Source organism: Alligator mississippiensis, chromosome 6 (genome assembly GCF_030867095.1).
Source record: "Alligator mississippiensis isolate rAllMis1 chromosome 6, rAllMis1, whole genome shotgun sequence".
Taxonomy (NCBI): domain Eukaryota; kingdom Metazoa; phylum Chordata; order Crocodylia; family Alligatoridae; genus Alligator; species Alligator mississippiensis.
Window position 1 is genome coordinate 30,175,140 of NC_081829.1, and position 27,378 is coordinate 30,202,517.

At 39.2% G+C, this 27,378-nt stretch overlaps 1 protein-coding gene across 9 annotated transcripts in view; it reads right to left on the reverse strand.

The window, feature by feature from the left end:
• The window catches only part of KCNMA1 (potassium calcium-activated channel subfamily M alpha 1), a 1,011,367-nt gene that overhangs the window by 239,920 nt on the left and 744,069 nt on the right, over window positions 1–27,378 (reverse strand). For 6 of the 9 annotated variants that reach the window (XM_059729758.1, XM_059729761.1, XM_059729754.1 and 3 more), the window contains 2 exons: window positions 19,911–20,020; window positions 5,874–5,942 (listed from right to left, as the gene is read on the reverse strand). In XM_059729758.1, coding sequence (XP_059585741.1) covers window positions 5,874–5,942; window positions 19,911–20,020 — 179 coding nt within the window. Of the gene's footprint in view, window positions 1–1,602; window positions 1,615–5,873; window positions 5,943–19,910; window positions 20,021–27,378 lie in introns of all 9 variants that reach the window. The other 3 variants (XM_059729759.1, XM_059729760.1, XM_059729755.1) reach the window with 1 other exon arrangement.

Consider the following 27,378-nt stretch of genomic DNA (forward strand, 5'->3'; position numbering starts at 1 on the left):
AAAGTTACAAGGCAAAAAAAACACAATACGACATTACATGCTACAGTATATTAAAGCCCAGTTACCACAAACAAATGAAAGATTGCTCCCAGGAGTTAAGCCCTTAACAAGATCGCCAACCCCTAGAAGGTGTGCACCATGTCCATTATACCCAGTACCCATTAGAACTAACAATAGCAATACTGAAATCAATGCTCTTTAAAATAGCTGTCTTTTTTTTGGTTGAAGAAGATACTGACAAGCAATACAATGGCAATAAATTAACTGAGCAACATAACGTATTTTATTCTGGGAGCAAGCAACTGCACTTTCTATCACAATTTTGCACTACTCATCATGCCACCATCAGCATGCCTTCACCACAAGATAAATATACTCATAAGCAAGAAGCCAAGTAGAGGTGCAACAACTGCAGATCCTTGAAGATGCTAAGTGTTGCAGTAACTTCTCTGCAGTTGGATCATATCAATAATGCCAAACTGACAGGAAGCCACCTCTCTTTTCACACATCTACTAAAAACAACACAGAAGAATAAGACTAAACAGAAGAAAAAAAATAAGATGCAAACACGCAACAGAATAGACATGAAAAATAAGACTGGAGTATGGAAAACTGGAACGTAGGAAATTGAAAGATGACTTAACAATGAGAAAGAGCATTATTAACCATTAGACCATGATGAGCAGTTAAAATATAAGGATTTGATAGGCCATGCCATATTTATTTCATTCATACCAAAAATGGCAGAATGAGCTGTAGCTAAAGGTGTGAGGCCATAACATGGGAGTTTATAAGAATATGCAAATCATGCCAACACAAGAAAAGAACAGAACTAAAGAAGCAAACTTATTCAGTGAGTTATTTCAATAATGAGCTCATGTATTAAAATTAATATGAACACAGAATACAAACTACCCATGGGTACTTCAGTGGAACAATATGGTAACTTTAATGTGTACTTTATAGTGATTAACCTGGTTCAAAACTGGATTGGCAATGTAAATAATCAGCCATTTGGTCATTGTTCATGGGAAGTGAAACTACAAGAGAACATGAACTACTGTATTATAGAATATGTTTAAAAAAAGACTTGTGGGGGAGGGAGGACATCAATAAGGATGTGAATATGAGGACAATATGGTAGATACAGAGGACACACCATCACAATACAAAACAAATGGGAAAAAAAGAGAGGGAAGAAAAGATGGCATACAGCAGAAAGTCTGTTTTCCAAAAGTACTAATCTGATATACCAAAGATGTCATAAGGTAAAAAGCCCTACAGTTTATATTTTATTCCATATTTCCTGCAAAGAAGTTAGTGCATGAATCACAAGAACCAACAGAGAAACAAAATGCTATTCTCTCTCCTTGAAATTGGGGGCTCATATAAATATGCATATATATACATATATATATATATATACACACACACACACACGGACACATGAATATATATATATATATATATATGTACATATATAAAGAGAAAGATAGACAAAGGTGTTATCTTCCTGAGTTCTTGGCAAGGAATTAGTCCTGGAGTTAGGAGGAGTGAAGGTAGGGTTGAGGTTGGAAGGAAAGGTAACGAAGAGGGCATACCGCTTTCGGCTTCTGCAAACGACAAGAAAAAAATTGCAAATCAAACACTTTGATAAGAAATCAACTGACACCAAAACAAACACAAAAAAACCCTTTATTTAAAATTCTCCAAACGCTGTAACGTTAAAAAAGGTTTTTCTGTTGAGAATGAGAACAAATGAATGGAAAGACAGAAAATTTAACAGAAGGAGTAAAACACAGGGTGCAAGAGGGAAGAATGTTGGTTAAGTTTTCATCCTTGCCTACATTTGGAGAAAATAAGATATAAAAAAGAAATGGGACTGGCATTGAGGGACTGTGATTTATGCTGTTCTTTGTATTTTACATTGATGCGGCTGTAGTGCAGTCACTTAGAAATGTTAGAAATTTTCACTTTAACAATCTCAGAATGATTCTCCCCATGTTCCTGTAAACTAACATATTTCTCATAGAGAAAAGGCATTTCCACAACTGGACTAAAAATAAATATTTTACAATATTTTAGCTTTTTTAGACTACATCATAGAAACAAGAGTAAATCTGAAAAAAGAGTTCCTCATACATATTAAGACTGACCATATCAATGTTCATTAGTTCCAAAGTAGAATAAATTACTTCAAGTGCACTAACAGCTGATTCACAATCTCACCTGCAATCAGTTTGTGCAGCCCTCTATGCCTGGGCAGAGACCCATTGCTGTCATTGAGATAGTACACAGTTGCAAGGATCTGTGATAATAGATCCTCAAAGAAGATCTAAACTCTAAATTGTCTCTTAAAAATTAAACCTAAGTATAAGGAATATTAAGTGATTTGTTGAGTGCTAAAAGAAAAGTGTAATTATGGTCTAGATGCAAGAGTAGAAATCTATAATGAACAAAATATAGCCTGTCATTATATAGCTGGTCATTATATTTGTTTTAAAAATATCTTACATGTGTAAGACCATATTAACTCTACTTCAATTTTCATAAACGTTTTAAAAGCATGTTTAAGTCCTACTTGTAAGAAATTCAGTAGAATCATGAAACACCTATGCGCTATGGCCCCAATACTGCTAACAGGATTGTGGTTTATACTTTGAACAGTACAACTAAGACTAGTAGGGAGAACAAACACTATCGATGGTATGAATCAACACAGTACCAATGACCTAAAGGGAGCTATGCTGATTTAAAATTGCTGAGGATCTGTCCCTGTGTTTGATAATATTGGCAAAAATGTACCCTAATTTATAAATCCTTAGAATGCCAAATTACCAAAAAAATTAATGCTTTGGTAAATGGGTATTTCATTGTCACTGAAACCATGACTACTGAAGTCAGTGAGAGATTAATATGGGGATAGGATTCCACACTGTGTCTTTGTAGATAACTTTGTGCTAGTACAAGGCTTTCCAACTTTTGAGTGACCAGGATCCATAATCTGCATAGACTACAGGCCCCTGACTGTCACACCTGGACTCTGCCTCCCCACCCCTCCTCACAGGGGGAAGCACAACTCCCCATGCAGGACATGGGTTGTCTGGGCCACAATGGGCCCTGCCCATGACAGCCTGCCCCGAAAAGCAGTGCAAGAAGCAGAACCTGGAGGAATGGGAGCGGGAGAGCCTGGAGATTCTGGAAGCAGGTGCAGCAGGAGCAGTGGGAGAAGTGGCAACTGGGAGGGAGCCCATGGGTCAGGTCAGTTATTAACCCCTTGCAAACCACCAGCTGGACAACCTTGCACTAGTACAAATGATCCTGTAATTCTAGCACCCAATTCACTAACTTCAAAGAGAGTTCTGTGCAAACACAGGAGCAGATTGTTTATTCATGTAGAAATATTACATGTTTTTATAAATAACAATGGATCCTGAGGAAGAGGGATGATGCCTTCTGATTACCTATGAAGAACTAACTAATAGAAAATTTTCATTGGTCCTGACAAAACTGGTATGATTCAAGACCCCCTAAAATGTAAGAAATGAATGCTTTGGGTTCCAATTCAGGAAGGCTTAAATCTCAGGCCTTTGGTAAATCAATGGGATTTTACTTGATTTTAAAGCATGGCTATCAATGTATTACATTCATTTTTACCATTATTTTAAGTACACGCTTAAATGCATGCTGAATTGGGCTAAAAAACCAGAAAGGTAAAATGGTAGCAGAATGGTATGATATTGTGGTCCACTATGACATAGAGCTCAGGGCTATAAATTAATGTTACATGTCATAGAAAAGTAGTTATTCCTAGTTTCTAAAGAAATGCAAATATGTTCGCCCTGATGTTCACAAGATACTGAACCCTAGAACAGTCACTGGTACATCACAGCAAGAGGTACCATTTTGACACTGGTTTATTATAGCAAAGTCTGATATTCAAACAAGTTTACTTATATATTGATGTCTAGCTATATTAAACACAAGCTCAAAAGGGTTAATATGTCATCTTTAGTATTGTTCCCTAAATTGTCGATGTGTTCTTCCTATCAATCTTATTAATTATGAACTTTTAAATTGTGTGAATGTAGGTAAGAAATGTCCTGTCTTACTGTTACTTTACTTGAGATTTCTATACATTCTGTGATTAAGGATTCATTCCAGCTTCCCTTGAAGTTGTCAGCAAGATTCTCATAAGAGTCCTGGGACATCTCCTATATTACTATAGAAAGACTACAGTTTCATATCTTATGGTCACTAAATGACCATGGAAGCAGTATCTGCAAAGAGTTGGGAATTCTTGGTGAGAACCAATATAAATTAATGCTTCATGTAAAAAGTGTCCATTAATGTCCTTTCTAAAAATGGATGAAATTGATTTAACATACAAGACCAACAACTGGTTTAGTTTACATCAGCTAACACAGAATAAGTTTGATCAATGGAAAGTGTTTATTTTAAGATAAGCCCATGGGAGTCAAAAACATTTCAAGATTCTGACAAAATAGCAGTCCCTTAATCTGCATGACAAAAAGAATATTGAGCATCACATACACCATTTCACACATAACTTGTCAAAAAGATGAAAACATGTACATGGGAATACTCACACAACAAAGAAACAGATTTGGATTTTGTAACAGATATCCCTTCTCCTTTTCAAAGGTTTTTTAAATAGAAAAATGGATAATTAAATGAAGATCAGGAAAGAGTCTTTAAATGAAGGCATGGAAGAATATGAAAGCCTTCAAAATCTCAAAGAACTTATGACACTTGGTTCATTGAGAGAATTTGTTGTTCTGGTAAACTCTAAGGTTGTATAAACTCAGTGTTATCTTTCAATGGTTTTATGTGAGCAGGTGCCAAAAAATGATGTATGTGCGTGTGTGTGTGTGTGTACACAAATATATACACACATACACACATATTTGTGTTTGTGTGCATAATTTTATTGCATCATCTTAAAACCGTAAGAGTTTTAGGTCAAGTAAGGATAAAATTCAGCTTAGACTTTATATTCCCATATTTTTAATATAAACCCAGAGGTATGTTCCTAACATACTGCAAAAATATTTAATATGATTGCAAACCTAAATTACACTGTATCACAACCAGGGAGAACACATTGTAAGAGGGTTTTTTTTCTGACATTTCCAGATATAATGGGGCTGAACATAATGTAAATGCAGGGATGAAAGCCCCAGTAGATTAAGTGTAAATTTGACTACAATATACGTTAGGCTCAGACTGTTATTTGTTCTCATATAAAAAAAATGCAATAATTTTAAAAAACCTAAAGCATCCTTTGTCTGCATGTGAATTTTTATTACTAACTATAGAAAACCTTTAATCACTTTTTTGATAGAAAAAGAAATTGATATACTGAAATTTTCTCACTAAAATTAATTCTCCATAGCTTATTCATATTATTCTGAGGAATTCATGCAGCACATAATAGGTAGTATTATTATAAGATAGTTAGTGTCTTCCCATTTTCCATTCCTGACAGTCTAGTAAAATATGTTGGACTCTGAACTGGAGCTGACACATTCCTTTGTAACGCAAAGGATATAAAAGAAGTTGTTATTTGATTGATATTAAATTATATTTATTGAGGAAGATTGCTCATAAAAATATCTTTTATCCTGAAACAAGGTATTTGACATTAAATTTGTTTGGGTGTAGAGACATGGAGAGAGATCCTGCCAGGATTATGTGAACTGGTGTAAAGTGATGCCATATTAATTATGCTTTGAAATGCTTTCAAAGGTGTAAGAATAGCAATGTCTTTTTTTCTGAAAAAAAAAAAGCAGACCAAATTGTCCATGGTGCATTCCAAAAAATCTGTTAGATTTGATAGTCGTTGACATACCTGCTTTCCCGTTTTTCCGATTTGTATTCTATGGCTATCATTAAAAGCTTCAGCTTTGCAAACACCAGCCTGCAAGAAGAAAAAAGCTAAGAGTCAGTCCTTCTTCATGCTCAACTTCACATAATGAGAGCTAGTCAAAATATTCCACTTTTTTTTGATAAATAGGGGGACATTTTTTTCCTGATAATTCTTATCTTGCAATCAGATCTACAAAGAACATTTCTTAAGGCCTTTCCATTACTATGATTATCAAGAGACATCCTTCATCCAAATACGGCTCTAGTAAGCAAACAACAGGTTATTAATACAACACTGTTTTGATGGTAATTGACACAGTGTTGCAGAAGAGGTAAATTTTCAAACTATGCAGGAATAGTCACATGATGCCTGTCAGAGGTATTTCATTCCTTAGACCAGTGCTTCTCAATTTAGACTCAAGGTATCTCTCGTTAGACCCAAAGCCAGCTCAGCTCAGAAAATGCCAGCTCTTATCTTTCACTTGTCAGAAAAATAGTGGAGCAATTCTTGTTGCACAAAACTCAGATAAACCACAGCAGGACAGAATGTTTTTGACATTATGGACTCCTATTTGAAATCTCTATGAATCATGTGAAGAAATGTGCACATTTAACAGTAGTAATATTGCGTGATACCCCATAGAGAAAACGATCTCATGGCACTGTAGAATATGCAGCACCCCGGTTGAAAACATTTGCTTTGGATAATACATAGATTCATAGATGTTAGGGTCGGAAGGGACCTCAATAGATCATCAAGTCCGACCCCCTGCATAAGCAGGAAAGAGTGCTGGGTCTAGATGACCCCAGCTAGATACTCGTCTAACCTCCTCTTTAAGACCCCCAGGGTAGGGGAGAGCACCACCTCCCTTGGGAGCCCGTTCCAGACCTTGGCCACTCGAACTGTGAAGAAGTTCTTCCTAATGTCTAGTCTAAATCTGCTCTCTGCTAGCTTGTGGCCATTGTTTCTTGTAATCCCCGGGGGCGCCTTGGTGAATAAATCCTCACCTATTCCCTTCTGTGCCCCCGTGATGAACTTATAGGCAGCCACAAGGTCGCCTCTCAACCTTCTCTTGCGGAGGCTGAAAAGGTCCAGTTTCTCTAGTCTCTCCTCGTAGGGCTTGGTCTGCAGGCCCTTGGCCATACGAGTTGCCCTTCTCTGTACCCTCTCCAGGTTATCCGCATCGTTCTTGAAGTGTGGCGCCCAGAATTGCACGCAGTACTCCAACTGCGGTCTGACCAACGCCCTATAGAGGGGAAGTATCACCTCCCTGGACCTATTTGTCATGCATCTTCTAGTATGTATTTTAAAAACAGAAGACTCGTTAAAAAAGTCAATATTTCCCAACACTTACCAACAGTTAACAAAGGTATCATCTATTCTAACTAGGGAAATACCAAGATAATCTCAGTTATCAGTGTGTGGAAAAATAAATGCTGACTTTTAATAAAGACCATTTTAGCCGTGAAATATACATGAGTCGCTATTTACCAATACATCCCAAAGGTGATATTCATCAGAGTACCAGCTTTACAATGCTGTAATTTCACTAAGTTTAACACAACATAAACAGTCTTGTTGCACATGGTCATTTCCAAAATTATGAAATAAAACACAGTACAATTTCTAAGTAGGAAGAATTTGCATTCCATCACCAAATTAAAATGTACATGAATCCAATATTCCATGCCTCTATGCTACAAATTTGTAAAATGTGCATTGTATACTAATTTGAGTGTTTCTTTTATGGCACTCTAAAGAACTTCATCCTTTTACAGTTACATATTTAACACTTTGTGCATCTTATATTGTACTTCGTACACTATACTTGTACATTTATGTTGTACACCTGACAATTTCCTTGAATCTGAAATTATCTGTAAGACCCATAGACTTCCATTAATGTATATATGTGTGAGAGAGAGACAGAGAGCAACAAAGAGATGGTGGGGGAGTGGGTCACATTTTCCTAGAATTTATCTGAACAATAAGGACTGAGGACTATCTTTTGTACATATCTGGCTGAGACTACTGCATGAGCTGCTGAACTGAAAATATAAATTGCTGTTGCAAATTTTGGAAGAAATGACAAAGTAGGGGTCACTTGAAATCCTTGAAAATAGTTGGAGTGTTGGAGTGTTGTTATGGACATGTTGGTCCAGGAAATATATGGAACAGAAGGATTTTTAGTGATACCTTTTACTGAATCAACTATATACTTGAGGCAATATGTTATAAAAGCTTTTGGGCACAAAATGCCCAGCCTCCTGGAAAAAATTAAACTAGTGATGTGAAAACCCTTGCCTTGAAATATAAGCATCAGGACACAGAAAGCCTATGTAAGGGTCAACAGAGATTGGAGAATGTAATTTGCATCTGCTGAACCCCCAAACTTAGGGTCAGGGAGGTTGCAAAGGAGGCCACACAGTAGTGAACTGTGTTAAGTTTCCTGCTAATATAAGTTATACCTGAAACCCCAAAGCAGTGGCTGTAACTTACATCAGGGCTGTGTGAATCAGATTCATGGAGCTAATCATCTCCCTATGAGCACACTACCTTTAGTGCAGCCTTCTTGTACATTCATTTTCAACTAAGCGTAATGTTAACAGTGGGGTGGCCTGAGATTCTGTATTGTGATAGGCATTCAATGTGCAAACATCATAGAACAGAAAAAAGAATGGTGTGATTTACAAAGTACAGGAATGAGAGCCAAGAACTCTAGGAAATCTAATTCTTGCTCAGGCAGTGCCTCAGTGTATGAACATTAGGGCTCTGTGAAGCTTTGGTCCCTGATTTGATTCAGTGGCTGAAACTCAGAATCTGAATTGAATCAGGAGACCCTTTCATTTTTCTGAATAGAATCGGAACCCTCCAAATCCATTTGGAGAGATTCGGCAATTTGGATATAGACACAGCTTTAAATGTTTTTTCTACATACCACAAGGTACCAGGTGCCTCGTGAATACTGCAATGCTGGGGCAAATGGAGAATCCCACAGGAGCATGAGGGGCTCCCCAGACCACTTGACAGCAGACCCGTAAGTGGACCAGAAGCTCTTCCAGTCCACTTCTGGGTCCACCGGGCAGTGTACCGGGGGCCCCTCCGAGCACCCTAGGCTCGGCGAGTAGTGCCTCCTTGGTCTGGAGGGGCACCCGGGTTCCCCCTGCGGCCAATCACTGAGCCGAGGAGGCACGGGGAGGCTCCCCAGGACACTCAGCGGCAGACCCGGAAGTGGACTGTAAGTACTTCTGGTCCACTTCTGGGTTCGCTGCCAAGCTTGTAGGGGGGGCCCCTGTGCTCCTGTGGGATGCTCCATCTACCCCATCATTGCAGCATTCATGAACCATGCCTGATACCTTGAGGTATGTAGAAAAAACATTTAAAGCTGTGTCTATGGCCGAATCGCTGATTCTCTGAATCAGCATTGAATCTTGAGATTCAGATTCAGCCGAATTGAATCAGAGACAGTGATCCAAATCAACTAATAGAATCACTGTCCCCAATTCAGGCTGAATCCAAATCCGAATTGAATATGGCCCATTTCACACACCCCTAATAAACATGGGAAATTCACTTCACTTTTCTGCTTCTGTTTCTCTAACTGTATCATAGAGACAATAACAGTGGCTTTTGTAAAGTAACACAAACAGGGAAAAGATTATATCAGTATAAAGCAGTAGCACTGGTATATAATATATAATTCCAGTATTTAATTTTCAAATTGACTTGCATGGCTAAAATATTTTCTTTGTTGCCTGTACATGATTAAACCACTGGATGGGCAAACCTTCATCTTTCATGCTTTGTGCAACAACCACATAATATAATTAACAAAAAGCATGTCACTGCTTGCAGAATAATGAAAAGAACAGAATAATATCATTTGTCACAAAAGGGCTTTTACTGGTAGTCTTCTGAATATAAGTACTACAATAACAAGTCAGATCACTCCCCCCCCACTCCCCCCTCCCATAATTATTGTGTAGAGGTCCACAAAAATCGACGATGACATTATAGGAAGCCTTAATCACTTTTTTACTGCCAGTTTCATCTGTTAACTACAGGAGTTTCAACACAGATGTTCATGAACAAAGGCTCTTAAGAAGCTGAGTCCAACTGTTTCCACCTACCCAGAGAGAAATAAATTGTTCTTGTCATTAAATCAACCTTCTTGAGGGAGCACTGTTGATGGAAAATAGATATTTGTCTTTATAGATATTTTAGGGGACTGGTTGTATCTTAAAATGTTACATTCATTTTTGATACTTTGTATTAATTAATAAATAGTTTTAAAAAATCAGCTTTCTTGACTGGTAAAGGCTACTTGTTGACATAAGTTAGATACTTGTAAATCCTGTACTAATTGTACACAAAACTATCAAAATATGTGCTTATTTATATATCTATTTTACTTTTATGGCATATATCATCATAATATCTTAGCAGCAGAACATAAAGATATAATATTGGTTAATCATTAATTTATACAAAAAATTTCTGTAGTAAAGGTATTCTATATAAAAATTATGCTATTGGGTGGAAAATACTTCTTCTTCTGAGAAAGAATCTATTTTTTCCTGAAAGCATCTGTACCATTGATAGTACACTTTTTCCCCCCTCAAAGCCAGATATCAAGCCATAATCATTTTCTTCAGGCTGCTTTCAACAAAGGACATGTACTATCCTCAGAATACAAAGGAGTCCTCTAATTTATTTTTATCCAGAAATTCTATTCACATAGATTTTATTGCATTTTTCCTTATATTAACATACGCACACACAACTGTAGTACGTAAGAAGATACACAACAGTATCTTAAATTCAGCAAATCATTATAAAATTATTTCACAGATCTGTTATTTTTGTCACCTGAAACTGTACTTTGTATGTATAGTGCTGAGGATGAAACTAGTTCTGGTGACTACTACTTTGCTTTCTATCACATAGAAGACATAGCTTTCAAATTTAGGATAGAGACTGTCTGAAAATACACTGAATTTCATAAGACTTGTCTATTAGAGTGGACATTATTACACTGTATATACATTATCTGAAAAATAAAATATTAGAGTCACTTTTTAGTCACCTATTTCTGTGTTTGAGATTTTATGATCTAATTTTAGACTCACTCCTATCAGGAGCTGAGCACTTTGCCTTTATCCACTAAAACACTTCAGGAGGTACTGCAAAAGTATTTAAATAGTCTCTGACATCACAGGACTATTTGCATGCTTAAGGTGAAATACCTGTTTGGCTAACCTAGTGGATCATACCAATTTTTAGTACCTTGAAGATGGAACCCTGGGTGTACTGTGTGGCATTTTCAGCAAATGAAATAGTTTGTTGGTGGAGTTTTTTATGTCCTTCTGTATGTGAGATGTACAGTATAGCATGTCATTGACTATATAACTTATTAAGATCGAGCCAAATTAAATGGTCTGGTTTTCTCCTGTGAGAACAGAGGTGTACAAAGAGAACAGAGATGTACCTATTACTTTTGATGCCATGAAGCAAAACTTGGGGTGGAAGGCAAGTGCTCCTTTGTCATATATGGAGCAGCGCCCCCCCCCAGCCACAGGACTTCAGCTTGAGAGGCCATATGCTGTCAGGCCCTAGAAGGCTATCTGGAGCATCCCCATGCCACCTGGTCATAGAAGGTTCTTATCTGTCCCGTTGACTCAGAGACCCCAGCTGCTCCTGCCACATTCCTGCACCCAGCTCCTACAGCTGGGTAGCATAGGACTGTTTCTGCTCAGCTTCTAGGTCTGAGCAGCACAGGGCTTCCCCAAGCCTGTTGCCTGCTCTTGTTCACATGATTAAACCACTGGATGGGCAAACCTTCATCTTTCATGCCTTGTGCAACAACCACATAATATAATTAACAAAAAGCATGTCACTTGGCTTCTAGGGCCAGGCACACAACACAGAGCTCCTACAGCCAGGTAGCACTGCAGGTTCTCCAGCTTAGCTCTTATGGCCCAAAGGGCAGGGCTGCTCTAGATGCAACAAAGATTCTGGGGAAGAAGGGCATCCTTCCAGCACCCCCCTTTAAGTTGGCAGCCTGTAACAGCAGACCCGAACCCTGTTACTCGGACACAAGAGAGGGGAAGGAAAACTTGACCAGTACACCGGAGTCTGTGACAAAACACTCCACAGGAAGGTGGCTGCTTTGGCAGATGGCATCCCTGAGAGAATTGTGAGAAACATTTGCAAGGAGAGTGGGGATTGAAATGGCCAGTCAAAGCAAAAGGAACCCACCCCAGGGAGCCAGAGGCAGGTATCACTGGCTGCCCTCTGATTAAAAGATTAAAAACTCTGGTGTGTGGCTATGGGGTGAAGGTAGGTGATTGAAAGGAGGTGGAACTCCTGGGCACATAAGCCCAGTCCCTGAGACCAAGCAGGCAGTCAGGCCTTGCAAGCTGCAGGGAAAGGAGTTCCCACAGGGAAGCTGACAGAGGGGAAGCAGTGCCCAGGGAAATGATGTTACCCATAGGGGTGAGATAGGTTTAGCCCTGTAGGTTATAGTTTGTGGGATGCTAGCTTTGTGAAGGCAGTATACATGTGTTTTGGTTGTGCTATTAATATGTTTACTTGTTTGGTATATAACCAGTGGACCTGGTGTGGCTGAAAGGGGAGAAGTGATGGCCCCAGAGATAAAGCTTTGCCCTGGGTCAAGGGCACCAAGGAGGCTGGACTAAGAGCAAGTTAGAGCTGAGTGGCCCAGGGGCTGGAGGCACAGCCTGGCTGAAGCTGAGGGAGTAGGAGCCTGAGCCTGAGCCTGAACAGGATGATCGAGGCAGCCAGCAGCCAATTGGAGGCTGTGGAGATTGGAAAGTCTAGACCAGAGACAGTTTGCCTAGGCCATCAGTCAACAGCTAGATTAACTCATAGGCTAAAGTTAGTAAAGCCAAGACCTAACAAGGGATCAAATGGCAATGAAGGCATGCAAGGCATGGTCATAGCTGTAGGGGTGGCAGGAGGCCATGAATGTAGCCCTCAAGGGCCGGAGGGAATGAAGACCAGGCAAGAAAGAAAGAGACAGAGAGAGAGAGAAAGAGCATGTACCTAGGTTCACCAGCCTCCCCTCATGACTTTCAGCAACAAGCCATGGCAGGAAAGGAAGCAGGAACAAGGGCCTAACAGTATTGGGGCAGCCCCAGCAGGGCACCCCGGCAGCCCTTGGGTACCAATCCTGTCACACAGCTCCTCTCCCCTTTCTAGTTACACTACTGGATGAAAAAGGAATTTTTTTATAGGCAGAACAAGGCAGAGGCAGAGTCAATTAATGTGTTAAGTCACTGGCCAAAGCCCATCATACAGGGAAAGCCCAACAAGGACAAAAACTGTTGTGAAACAGTTTCTGGTGGTATGTAGTCTGGTGAGATAAATCCAACATCTAAGGATTTTCCCTTTAATATCAGTACTTATTCATCACCAATACTTATCATTTAGCATCCTATTTATCAGACTATCTAAAATTATTTTACAAGTATACATCAGTTAAGATTAAATAGATAAAGTAATTAAATTGGTAAAGATAAGTGGTAAAACATGAAGTTTCATAAATCCTAAGAAGTGGTGAGGGACAGAAACTCTGAAGGACATACTCTTAGGTGGAAGAGCCATGAACTATGGGAGCCTATCTGTACACAGCTGTATTTGTGAAAGTATCCTATGACCTGATTCTCATGCCAGTGTAATTCAAGAGAAAAATTACTGAAGTCATTGGAATTACAGCAAGCTAAATGAGAGGTGAATCAGGCCACTGGGGACTTTAATATAATCTATTACATAGGTCTTAGCTAAGGGGGCACTAGGATTTCTATGTCAAATTAGAATTTTAACTACAGTCTCAGCTGCGGAAAGACACAGAGATGCCATATTTTAAAGGCACGTCTTCTATCCTAATCCCTTCTGTCCAATAAAATGAAACATAATTAGCTTTTATATATTGGAAGTGATGAATGACTGAGCGGAACAAAATACCCGCTGCCAGATTCAGGGTAGGGAAAATGTTGCTCAGGTTTACAGTTAAACTACTAAAGTACGCAACGTTAGATTCTCTCAGCCTGAATCAGGATCTAGTACACTAGAACATTATTTTAAAATGTTCAAAATATTTGTGCATAAACATTGCTTAATGGGGTTGCACAGAAACATGCTTCACATAGTTTATATTAATATAATATAATTAATATTTAATATTTAATATTAATATTTCTTAATATTTAATATTTCTGTGATGGCTCTAGAGATAATCAACACATTTTTACTCCTTTCATGGTGCCATTGTTAAAAATCATGTTAATGTCAAGAAATTTTATTCCAATAGGCTCAGTGTGAAGACCATCCAATATAGGCCATTATTCTTAATTTCTTTAAAAAGATCTTCTGGTTTGGGATCAGGTAACATGTTCCCATTATTATGGAGACATGTATAGTCTGGTAAAATAATTGAAAGAGAAAATGGATATTTGATGTTTGCATAGGCTGAGAGGTCAGGTTTGGTAGGAATACTGGTTTATACTTACTGTGTAGGCATTACAAGCATCAATTGCATATTACAAAGCATCAAAACACTTTCTGGCAGGGGGGAGAGATTTTTTTTTCAGAGAGAGGACCAAGACACCCAAGTATTATAAACTGATCCAAAGCCCAGTGGAATCAGTGAGCTTGTCTATGGACTATACTGGAATGCATTTCCATTAAAAACAATACACAACATTATTTTACTGTGGGGAAGAACAGTGATCCACAAAAATCAGCTCCTCCAAACCAAAGCAACAGTGTCTTCAAATAAAAAAACTGAAAAAGAAGCCATGAGTGTGGAGGTAGGCCATCAGGTTACCATTTAAGGATAAACAGGTAATCCCCGGTGATCAATAAAGTGTCTGGCTGTGAAGGGGCAGGGCCTTGCAAGCCCATGAATAAATTGCAGTACACATTTATGAACTTATAGAAACTATGGGTGATGATACACATTTAAAGAAACCTCAGTTTGCAGGTGATATTCAAATGGGTTCATGGTTCACTGTGAGTTTTAACTGTTCAGTTAAGCCAGCAGTAATTGACAAGGGTGAGGTGAGGTGATAAGCAGGTGAGCAAAGAAATTTGCTTCTAGAAGCACTGATTCTCAGAGACTGTCACTCAGTAGATGGTGAGAATAACAGCCAAACTGGGTGCCTTATCTAGCAGTACAATTACCATTAAAAAAACCTGAATCTAAGCTAGGTTTCCATATTCATTTTTTATCTGTAACTTTGAGTTGCAATATTATCTCAGATTATAAAAGCATGGAGAAGGTTACAAACTCACAGAGTTTGAAATGGCAGAAAATATTTGTATCACTGTGTGAGTTTTCCACAGACATAACTACTGGTAGACAATGATATTGTAGGAATATGAGTTATTATAATATTAATTTTTGCGTATTGCAACAATAGCTATAGACCACAACCAGGCTGAGTTCAACTGGCCTTCTACAAACAGAAAAAAAAAGAAGCCACTATCCCTAACACAAAGAATCAAAGCTAACTCTTTCTTTGCAAATGTAGGTAATGTATTCCAGGCTAGAACTAAAGTGAAAAGTTACTCTTTATTTCATATTTAGCTAAGTTTCATAAACAATGTGATAGGCAGATAAGTAAAGAGGGAGTTTCATATGTTAATTATTAAGTTTTCATGTCCTTTATATATTCTTAAACTTATGCATAAGCCTGTCATCATATAGTTTTTTCTCTAGCTAATATGAATGGAATGGTCAAGCACATGGTTTCTGTTAGAAGCTGCAGTTTTACTATTCAACTGATTAGGAGTATTCATCACAGAGTATCCAAGGTAGTGACGCAGAAACAAAAGTAATACTGGCCGTGTCTACACGAGATGCTGACTGTGCAGTAGCTCGATACTACTGTGCAGTTGCATCACATGGTAACAATTGCAATGTGATGCTATTGCGCAGCAGCATCACAAAAAAGACGTTCGTTGGCATTACTGTACAGTAACTTGGGTTACTACATAGTCATTTAGTACTTGTTTATACAAGTTCTAAGATGACTGTGTAGTAATGACTGCACAGTTAGTGTCTCATGTAGAAATGGCCACTGATGCTGAACAAGCAACAGGTAAAGTACTGCCCAGTAGATAGCTATGCAAATTGTGTTTAACAACTTGGTATTAGACAATGATTGCTCCTTCACAGTATTAGACACTGTAGTTATTTTGTACACTAAGGAGAGACAGATTCCATAGATACATTTTGTCTTTTTAATGGTAACTACTGTGTATATTCTCAACACCTCAACCTAGTAATGAAAGTAAGAACTGAGAGAATCACCATGACATACAAGAACTGCAGCACAAACAGTATGCAGTTAGGATTTGAGAAAACCAATGAAGAGATAAATTAAATCCTTAATAAAAAAAAAGCAAAAATGTCCTACACCTCTGAATCTCTGCATTTTCCCAGTGTTGTGCGTCCTTACTTAGACTGAATAATGGCGATGTGGCAATATCTGTCTAAAATCTTGCCCCTCTCTTTCAGCAGGCAAACTTTCTGCCCTGCACTGCAGTTACTGCCTCTAAGGGTGTATATAAAGATTTCTATTAGAGGAATTGTGGTCCACTGGTAGAAAGTATATATGTGTGCTCAAACATTTTTTACCGGACAAAAACTGGTGGGTGGTCCAGTAGAAACTTCTGCCTCATCCGAAGTGGTGCAAATTGCCCTGGTAGAAACTCTACAGGAGAAATAAATGCTTGTACACTTACCCTATTGATAGACACTTCCATGCTGTCCTGTGGCATCCTAGCATGCACTCTGCCCTCCCCCCTAGTTCAGGGAAACAGTCTGTAACATGCCAGACTCCATTGCTCTGGCTGAAGCACAGACAACCCCCTTCCTGTCAGCCCAGGAGTTGGGAAAGCCTAGCCCTCTCTACAGTCCCAGAGCTGTGCAGATGGGGGAAATGATCCAAAAGCACCCATCCTGATCAGAATTCCACAGGCCCCAGACACCATGTCATTCCCTGAGCCCCCTGACTGTCCTGCAGACCTCAAATTTGACACTGCTGTCCACTGCTGCTCACACAGACCCCAAACACCATGCCATTTCTTCAGCCAGATCTCCCACCAACATGGACTGGTTCCTCTGCCCAGCCTTTACCTTTCCCAGAAGTCCTGTACCTTTCCCAGAGGCCATTCCAACCTACCCCACTTGGAATGGCCTGAATGGTTAGTCTGTGTCAGGGGGTTATGTTCCTGGTGGGGTCCTGTCAATGCTCTGGGGATACAAAGGATGAGGTCTGGTGGATCTAATGTCCTAGCTCCAGCAATGGTGGTGGGGATGCAGCTCCACAAACACCATGGGCAAAGCCCTGCACTGTGACCAGGGCCCTAATTTTGTTAAAATTATATTTTAGATTCTCTGGGCCACAACAAGGAACAGCTACTTTCACAGCATAGGAATTTTGCTTATCGGCATATGGAACTTCCAGTGCCATGACCTCCCGCCCCAAGCCCAGCCCCTGCTGAGAAAAGCCCAGTGCAGCCCTGGCTCCAGCCCACAGCTGCAGCCCACCCACCCTACCCTGCCCTGCCCTGCCCTGCCCTGCCCCGCCCTACCCTGCACAGATCTGGGAGTACATGCCCCACCCTCCTGGGCTGTGTACAGTAGTGGGAGCCACCCCCCACCAAGAAGCCATGATTCCGTCCTGCACCCACCCCACCTGGGCAGTGCCTGCCCCCTCCCTCACCATGGGGGGCATTGATCTGCCCCCCACCCCATGCCCCTTCCCTCATCCCTCCCCTTCCACCACAACAGACTTACCAGCTGCACACAGTTGTATCAGAAATCAGATTAGTATCAGCCAATATGCCTCCTTAAATATTGACCATTGGTATCAGCTCTCAAAATCTCTTGGTGCACTCCTAGTCTCCATAGAACTTAATGCTATTTCTACACCTTTCTCTTGCCAGTTGTCTGAACTAAATGGCATAAAGAATCATTTTCTTGGCTTGTCTAAAAGCTGCTAAGCTAGTAATCAAGACCAACAGCCTGCAAGAAAAGCACATGACCTCTAGTTACAGCAATATTTGCTGCATGTAGTTTTAGTTCCATACATGATTAGAGAAATTGCTCTAAAAGTCTGTAAATCTACAGATAGTTGATTACACCCAGAGTTTCCATTAATCTTTCTTCCTCTTCACAAACTAGTTTAAAGCACATTTTGTGTCCTTTGTGTCTTCTTAAAATTGAATAGTCAATTCTTACTGTAATGAAAATACTTATGCGCCAAGCTCAATGATATACAACACTACACTCTAATTACCACTGTGCTTTAATTAACCTGAACTGAATAGTGTTATCATTAAACTGCTGGTAAGTTTGAGTTATAGCGTTTTCTTTAATTTAAACTAGAAAACACAGATAATTAAGCCTCCAGATAATCAAATGCTTGAGGAGAGCTCCAATGTTTTGGGATGTTCCTAAATCTCATTAAATGTCCTTCTTTATTGATTATTCTAGCTCAGCTGTATCAGCATGTTAAATGAATGATAGCTTTATGTTAAATACATTCTCAATCACATTTTTCTAGGAACCATATGGAAATGCGGCTGTGTTTGATAACAGGTTTTGCTGGGAGATTTTTCATGAACTGGGTTAATGTGGGCTAAGCATGATTCAGTGGTTTAGAGAATTGTAAAGCACTTCTTGGACTTTTTTGCTGAGCAGTGTACAGAGTAGTTTTTCCTTTTAAGAAGCAAGGCCAGTGAAGGTGTTGCCAGCTACGGACATTTTAGGACTTCTTTCTTAAACAGAGTAGTCCCCACTTGTAGTTTGGATTTGTTTAAACAGAGAAGCTCAAAAAAGCTAGTTTAGAAGCAACTTTGCTGTTTATTATTCTTTCTTTCCCACTTCTATATTTTGTCTTATGTATGGTGATATTATCCCACAGAAGGAAGCTGAGAGAGCCTTGAAACTGAGTCAATAAGAGATTTAGGCCTAAGAAGCTTCATTGTGTAATGGATAAGACATTGGGCTGAGGGGAAGAAGCCCTGAATATGTACTCTGAGCTTTCATGCTGAGCTGTAACATGATCTTTGGCAAGTCGTTTCACCTTTGACTGCCTTTAAGTAGTCTTACCTACTTAAAATACAAGGGCTGGGAATACTGCTTATTGTGCATTTGTGTAGTACCTGGAACAGCGGGGTCTGAAGCTCAGTTTGAGACTCTTGACACGACTATAGCAAAAACTGAAAACAACTATAGAAGATGTAGATATTTGAGGGATTAAACTATCATGAAAATGTTTGGGGGTAGGGATGGGTATCATTACAGCATTGTGCACATGCACTTCTCAGAAAAATAAAAGGTTATTCAGCCCCTAAAAATAAGACTGTACAAAGCACTAAATTATGGCTATACATACAATGTCACTCATATCACCCTCTCATAATGAACTGGACATATTTTCTTTGGCAGAAGTTTTTTTTTGTGCCAAGTGTTTTGCAAGCAATTCCATAAAGTGCTGTATGCCAATCTGCCTACAGTATATATGACTTCATTACATCTGCTTATATAAATGAATAATTTCCTTGCTATGGGGTAAGAGCCAAGAGGTGACGTTGACAGACACCATGCAAAGAATGGGAACCATTAGAAGAAACAATAGGACATCAGTTATGAGTAAATAACTCTCTTTAAATGGATTGCTGATTCATTTTTTCAGCAATCCTAGAATGTAGTCTTTCATTTATGTTCACTTAGTTCCAAGTCTCTTCAGAAAACAGACATTAAAATGTTTGGAATACTTCCATGCTGTGATTGCTTTAATGTTTATTTTACTGGATCCTATCTGATGAAGCAATGATACTGGAATGGCAGCAGAGCAGAGATGCCTCCTTTGAAAACCTTTGATTTCACTTGAAAGGAGGCAAGGATTATATGTCAGTTTACACACACACACACACACACATATATATATATAGACACACACACACACATATATATCTACTTACTCACAAACTGCAGGGAAGGACAGACCCACAAAGGCACTAGATAGATATTCTGTATACATTTCATTTGAGACTCCTTCCAGATAGTATTTCTGCCATGTATCCTCTTCAATCTAAGAAAAGAAAATATAAACACCAATTTTGTAGCAAGAACTGCTTTCGGTGAAAGTATACCTGATTAAACATGAATCAGTTTTTAACTTATTGAATTGGGTATCATAACCAATTTTGTTATCAATTAATAATGCTGTTGACAGGACTCCATGGAATTCCAATAAATGATGTTGAAGTTGTGTAACAAATAAATGGACAATGAAAAATAAAAATTAAGTATTTCTATATTTTGATTTGCTTTGACAGGGTGGTAGGCATATTGCAATAGTGACTGAACTGAGGCTGCAGCAACTGATAATGGGGGGGAAAAAAAATCACAATTCTGCTTCATGAAACTGTGAATCTATGTCAACACATTTTAGGAACTGGACATCATTTGCTTCTATTGTCCTTCCCCAGCACCCATAACACTGGTTCAGCAGTGGGAAAAAATTTGATACTGCATATAAAGATCGTTTAATTTTTGGCAAGTCTGCTATAAAAACAGAGAGAGGTGCCATGGGCTATGACCATCAAAAAAGTCTCCACATTTGCATAAGTATTATGATTTTTGATTCCACATGCAAAGTTGTTATTGCAGTAGTTGGGGTGGGGTATCCATCCAAACTCTCAAAACTCTCCTGTCCTGTTGTAATCACAGTTGCACACATCCCATAGTCTGGCCCCTTTGGAAACTGGCTGTTCTTCAGACTGGGATTTGTGCACACAAAGCAGGGGGGAAAGTCATTGGCAAGGGTCCTAAACATGTCTCCAAGTAATATGTTTTTGATGATAATTTCAAAGGAAAAGGTCACCTCTAAAATCAGATCTATGGGGCCCAAAGAGGAGGTAGAGGGGATTACATCTTTTTTGTATCAGGTTTTCTATTTCCTCATATTTGTGTGTCTAAGTCCTAGCCAGGAGTTTCAAAATATCTGCTTTCATAGGTTTTCTAATACATTTTATTAAAACATTAAAAAGTTTCAGTTATAATGGGATGTTCTCATAGTAGCCCTTTGACTTTATTAGCAAATTGTGTTATTAAAAACAAAGCCTTTTGTATAGGCAAGAATCACACCTATGAGACAGCACCAAAATAATAATTTTAAGGAAAAGTGAGAGCATATGTTCCTTATACGAAATTAATAAATTGTGACACAAAAGTAACTGAAACAACATGCCAGTTATGTTAGGATAGGGAAAAAGATATATGAAATATTGATTTCTGACATCATAAGTTACTGTCACTACTTGAGGACCTACAATTGCATAAGAAATGAAAGGCAGAAAAACTATGCCCTTTGTAAGGAGGTACATTTTAAAGCTACTGATCATGGAACTGTTCCTTTTAAATTTAGACCTTGCTGGGAGAAAGATATCCTTACATTCTGCAATGAAATATTAATATGGAAACATCAAATCCATCTCTACTTGTATCCTTATTATAGTCTTCATCACATAGCACAAAGATTGAAAAGAGACGGATTTTCTGGTGCAACAACTAATGAAGTAAACGTAGAAAACATTTGGTATAAGATAAAAGAAAAGGCATTTTTGGAAAGCTTTTTTGCAGTAAGCTTCAAATCTACCTAGAGAATATGGATGGAAGGCTCTCACTGATTTTAGTGGGATACCCTTAAATCCTTTACCTGTTAAAATCTCAGTATCTGTTCACAAAACCTTCATTTTTCTTGGGAGTCAGTAAACACAGCCTGAAAGGACTGATTATTCACTGAACTGAGCTGTACTAAGACACAATGGAAAGGGCAGTTGCAAGGAGCTGATTCACAAATATTCAGCTTCCATATACAGTGGGTGGGGTGGTTGTGTTTAATCTGTATTGCTAGCATAATGTTTGCATAAGATCCCTTACTTAGTAGAGGATCAGGCTTAAGGGAGCTTAGCTCCAGAATGCTCTTCCTCCCCTTTTTGCTTCAACTGGGTGTTGGATGAATGCCCAGCATAAGAAGTAACTATAACACCTCCATGTTCTATACAGCACAACACTAGAGTCTGGCCAAAGATTCTGAAACTGTATGAAAAGTTTTTTCAGCGTATGGTATAGGTATGGTAATAGGACTGTGTATTTTTTATAGTAAAAGCATTATAGTTTGTTGAAAGGGAGTTGGGTTTCTTTAAGCTATAACGTATATTTTTGCTTTACATATACATATATATTCATTACCATAGTATGAAAACATCTTTGTTGCTATTCAAGCAAAGAGATTAATGCACAAGACTCAAGTGACTTGCGGAAAAATGCCAGAATCAATTTTTCAGCCATTCAGCAATCAATCAAAAGGAGAAAAGCATCCTGAGGCAATAATTTATCTCTGCTTGTCAAGTCAAACTACAGCTGTTTTAGAAGAGCATTAAAGCAAGAGGTTTTGTATGATATTCAGGTCTTAAATGAAGTCTCTCACTATAGACTCAAAAAGTCATATCAGTTGGAGACAGAAATAATTATTGGGTCACCTACTCAATTTGCTAGACATTTTGGGATTCCTACCTAACATACACTGGAAGCATTTTTTTCTAGTCAAGATTTTAAAATATCAAGCATTGGTTTTCCAACTATTACTACTCTGGGAACACAATTCCATAATTTAATATATGTTGCTCCTGACCTCACATCCATTTCATTCTTTCCCTTTACACCCTTCTCTCCCATTCTCTTGCTGTCCCTGGACTGCCTCCTCCCCTCCATCATTGGATAATAGCAAGAAAAAAAGCACCTTCAGATCTCTCTCCTGTTTCTAGTTCTCAGAATGACCTTCATCTGATACGGCTTCTGAAGCTGCCTTTTTTCACATGGTCCTCTTCTTTCAGGAAGCAAATTGGGGGGCTTCTCCCCCCTTTTGCTGCTTCCAAACCCTTACTCTAGAGAAATAATGCATATCAAAAGTAATCCAGGCCACATAGGCAGGAAATGTGCTTCAGCACCAGGGTGAGGGCCAGCCATAGAGATGCTCTGGCTGGCTACCAGAGCATCTCTGTGGAGGACCAACCGTCCGGTTGCCCTGCTTTTTTCCCCCAGGGTATTGTTTGACCCCTGGATATTCAGGGGTCTAATTTTGTGCCCATGCTGCAAATTTGCAGTGTAGGGAATGTTTTTTTGTTCCTACACATTCCTTTCGCAGCATCTCAAAGGGGGTTGAGATGCTACAAGAAGCACATGCACGCTTGTCTGAATGCACCCACTGGGTGCGTCTACATGTGGGCTTTAATATGCAATAGCCTATTCTATTGTGCTGTACAGTGTTGCATAAAAAAACATGCTAAAACACTAATGAGCAGTAGCATAGGCTACTGTGCATTAAACATCACCTAAAAAGTATATGCTTATGCTACTGTGCATTAGCACAACCTAATAAGCATTTATTTAGTACCTCATATTGGAGGTATGAAATTTAATGCGCATTAGGTGTTGGCTTGAAAACAGGATTTGAAGGTCTGTTTCTTGGGAATTGGCTTATAGATATAGATATATGCAGCAGGGCAGCAGGGGTTAATTGATTTGTAAGAGCCTGGATTTCACACACTGAGTTCCATATAACCCTGGAAGCAGACAGGCTGTCTAGCACGATAAGCCCAATGGATGGACACAGCCTGAGAATTGAGGGGGGCCTCCTATAACACAAGATCACAGCCTTCAAGGCAGACAGGTTGTCTAATACAACAAGGATAAAAAGCCTGGGAATCATGGGAATATGTACCATACCATTCCATAACACAAGATAAGTGACACTAGCTACAAGGGCCCAGAGCAGTAGGGGGGCCTTAGTCATAGTTTTGGGGGAACTGACTGAAATAGGAGAAGGCCCGGAAGGCTATGTGGTCATGTGAGCACACAGAGACAACCAACCAGAAATAGCCACAAAGGAGGAGTCATCAGGAGGGAAGGAGAATCCAAAAGCAGAGACTTGAGAGTAACAAGGGTCCCTCCTCTTCCTTTCTGTCCCTTCCTGTTCCTCCTCCTTCTCCTCCTTGAGAAGGGTCCCCATCCCTGATGCCTGGGAAGGGTCCCTGAGTCTACCATGGACTGAGAGCATACCAGCAGCCCATCTCATGCATCCCACTGCAGGGGAGCTGTGTTCCTTGGCATCCCACCTCCAGACTGCTGACATATGACACCTAAGAGACAGCCTCAGAGTGAAGACTACATCCTGGCCAGATGTACTTTAACTCTGATGACAGCCCTAGAATTTGATAGATATATAGAACTGTTTGATTGTTTGTATTTTTTGTTTGTTATCACTGTGTATCAAATTTGCCTATTATCAAATGGAAAGGTCATGGTCGGTCTGAGGGTGGGTCCCCCTGCCCCAAACAATGTATCTGGATCCTAAAACCAGAGCCAACATTAGAGAAAGCACATTAATACGTGTGTAGATGCATGACTGCAACATTTCAGAATAAACTAAGCTTCATCCTCTGCTTGCAATAGCTGATGTTCATACTATGTAGATCAACTCCTACCATCAATCAGTCAAGCACGCAAATATCCTATTATATTTATGTGACCATGTTTATACTTTCTCCCATGCTGCACTTTACATTACCTGTATCTATCTGTTGTATCTTATCGCATGCTAAAATTGTAGACTCTCTGAACCAAGAACTGTCTTTCTGTTTTGTGTGTGAATAGTGAATAGCACCTATTCACAAAAAGCTCCTATAGTGAGTCCCATAAAGATTACAACTGAAGAGAACTCTGAAAATGTAACCCCTTCTGATTTTTTAAGAAGCGGAGAAAAAGATAGCAGAGGAAAAAAAATGATCAAATAAACTCCACACCCTTGGCATTATCTCAGTCAAAGTTTTCCTAAGCTGCTGACAAAAGGCAAAACAAGTAAAATTTATGAAAGATAAATAATATCAGAATGCTTCCACAATGCGCCCCAAACTTTGTGGGGAAATTTTTAGATACAGCTTCCCCATTAAGAGTTTTGCAATCCAGCAAGACTAGTTTAATATCAAGCTGACTTTTTTGTAAGCTAGTACAAAGAACTGAGGGCCATTATCGCAACTGCTCAGTCTATGAAGCAGACTTATGCAGTGTTATGGAGCAGACTCCCTAACACATTACATTTCAGATGTGATGAATGGGTTAATTGTACCTTAAACAGTAACTCAACCACATGTTAAAGCCAATATTAGACATGATAACACAGTTAATGAGCCACAAAGTTATTCCACATATATTGCATGACAACTTTGTGGCTTGTTTGTATCATGTCTTAAACTGAACATGTGGTTGGTTGGTGCTGACCCATGACAGATCCTGACACTCAGATGAATGTCAGGGTCCATCATGGGACAGCATCAGGGCCTGTTACACAGCTGTACCAGCAGCCTGATCCTGGGATCCCCATGTATCACGGTGTGCCATCCAGCTGAGTGGCACATTTGAGTTTTGAAGGTCCCACCACACAGAGACCCCTGAATCAGGCTGTGGCAGCCCTCATGAGCCAGGGCTGAGTAAAACCCCATGTGTCATCTAGCTGGATGGCACATGGTGTTTGAAAGGTCCCTGTGCCCAGAGCTAGTTAAAACCCTAGTTAGGTTTGGACAATCGACTGATTGTAGGCTGGGGCCAGGGACCTGACTGGGCCTGATTTCAGATCCCAGTTCAGACTCCAATCCCAACTGACAATCAGCTGATTGTCAGCACCTGGGTTTTAACTTGCTGGTGCAAGAAGAGCCCAGGATCATAATCCTGGGCTCCCCCTATGCTGATAAGTAAGGTGCAATAGGGATCTAATCCCTGATCCCTAGGTTGCACATTTGGCCATGCATGTGTGACATGGCAGGAAGCACAGTTTTTGAGATGGCACTTGGGTCCCATGGCTCCTTAAACTGAACATTTGTCAGAGGCCTTATTGTTGTATTATTCATTAAAGGCAGGTGAAGCAGAGCCCTGATAAAGCCTTTTAGAGAGGGAATGATAGTTAAGTTTTGTGATTGCAAAGGCCTATGTTACTTATGCAAAGTCCTCACAACACAATAAAAACATATGCTGTGCAAACTGTACTTCCTGAAGCAACTTTTCTGTCATGTCCAACATGGCTTTATTGAAAGGATATGGTCAAAATAATGCCAAACTTCTTAATTTGTTTAACTTCCTAAAGGCATTGTCTGTAAGGGAAGGATCCAAAGAATCATTTAGGCCATTAAAAGACTTTCTATTGATTCTAAAGTGCTTTGGATCAGATTATAAGTGGAACATAAAGAAGAAAGACACCTAAGTCTTCTGGCATAATAATTCAAGTTAGAATAAATGAATTAATTTTTATTTTCACTGGCCATAGGTAACATTAAAAATAAAAGTAAATTCTATTCTGATAGTTAGAACTTTCTCATTTGTCAAGCCATTTTTCCTGGATTTTAACTATAGTTTATGTGCATTTACACTTTTATCCTCAAAGCTTACTACTAAATTAGGATTCAGAAATCCTCTTTTGCTTTTTACTTGTATTGAATCCTTCAAAAGGGACTAATGGAACAGAAGGATTACACAGACATTCTAAGAATTCCAGAGAAGTAAAAAATTAAAAACAATATTTTTTTTCCTGATGAGCTGCCAGGTAACCAGTTACTTTTATTCTGGAGAAATAAACAGTTGCAATGTATAATTTGCATGGTGGAGACAGTCCAGATAACATGATCCCTGACAAGTAGGCTGCAAACAATCAAGTAAAATTTCTTCCATAAACACTGTTTTGCCATTCCTGAATCATGTGGGACTCTAACAGGGATTTCCATTGTGTTACCTTCCACCACACACAGAGAAGTCATTTTGAATTTTTGCAACCCTTTTTATTCAAGGATTGTAAGTGATGCTGGCTGGCAGCTCTGGAGCCCACAAGATCTTTTTAATAGACAAAGCAGATACATTATAGGTAATAAATAGTATGAAAATGGCTTCCCTACAGCATCATGCCACTATACCCCATCTGTGATAAATCATATTAGTAAAAGGATCACATTTTTAAACTAAAATGATTCAGGACTTTTTTGCGGTAACAGTTTTAGGTTTCTAAAATAATTAAAAAATGCTCTGCATTCTGTCTTGTTTTCTTACATCTCCTTTGCCTGCATTGGAAAAGCTCTACATGGGACAGATAAATGAAAAGGTTGAGTTCTGACATTTCCACCAGTGATTCCCTATTCCACCTCTATTTTCCTGGTTGCTATTTTGAGGATTAAATGGAGGGACAGCAGAAACAAAGTCAAGTGTCTTTCACTTCTGAAGGGTCACAGAAGGGATTCTGTACTGACCAGGCTAGGTTATTGACTTGGCATAATGCACTGTTGCTAATTTTTTACAAATTGGATTCTAGAACAATGGCTAACATCACACAGAGTGGTGAGAGTA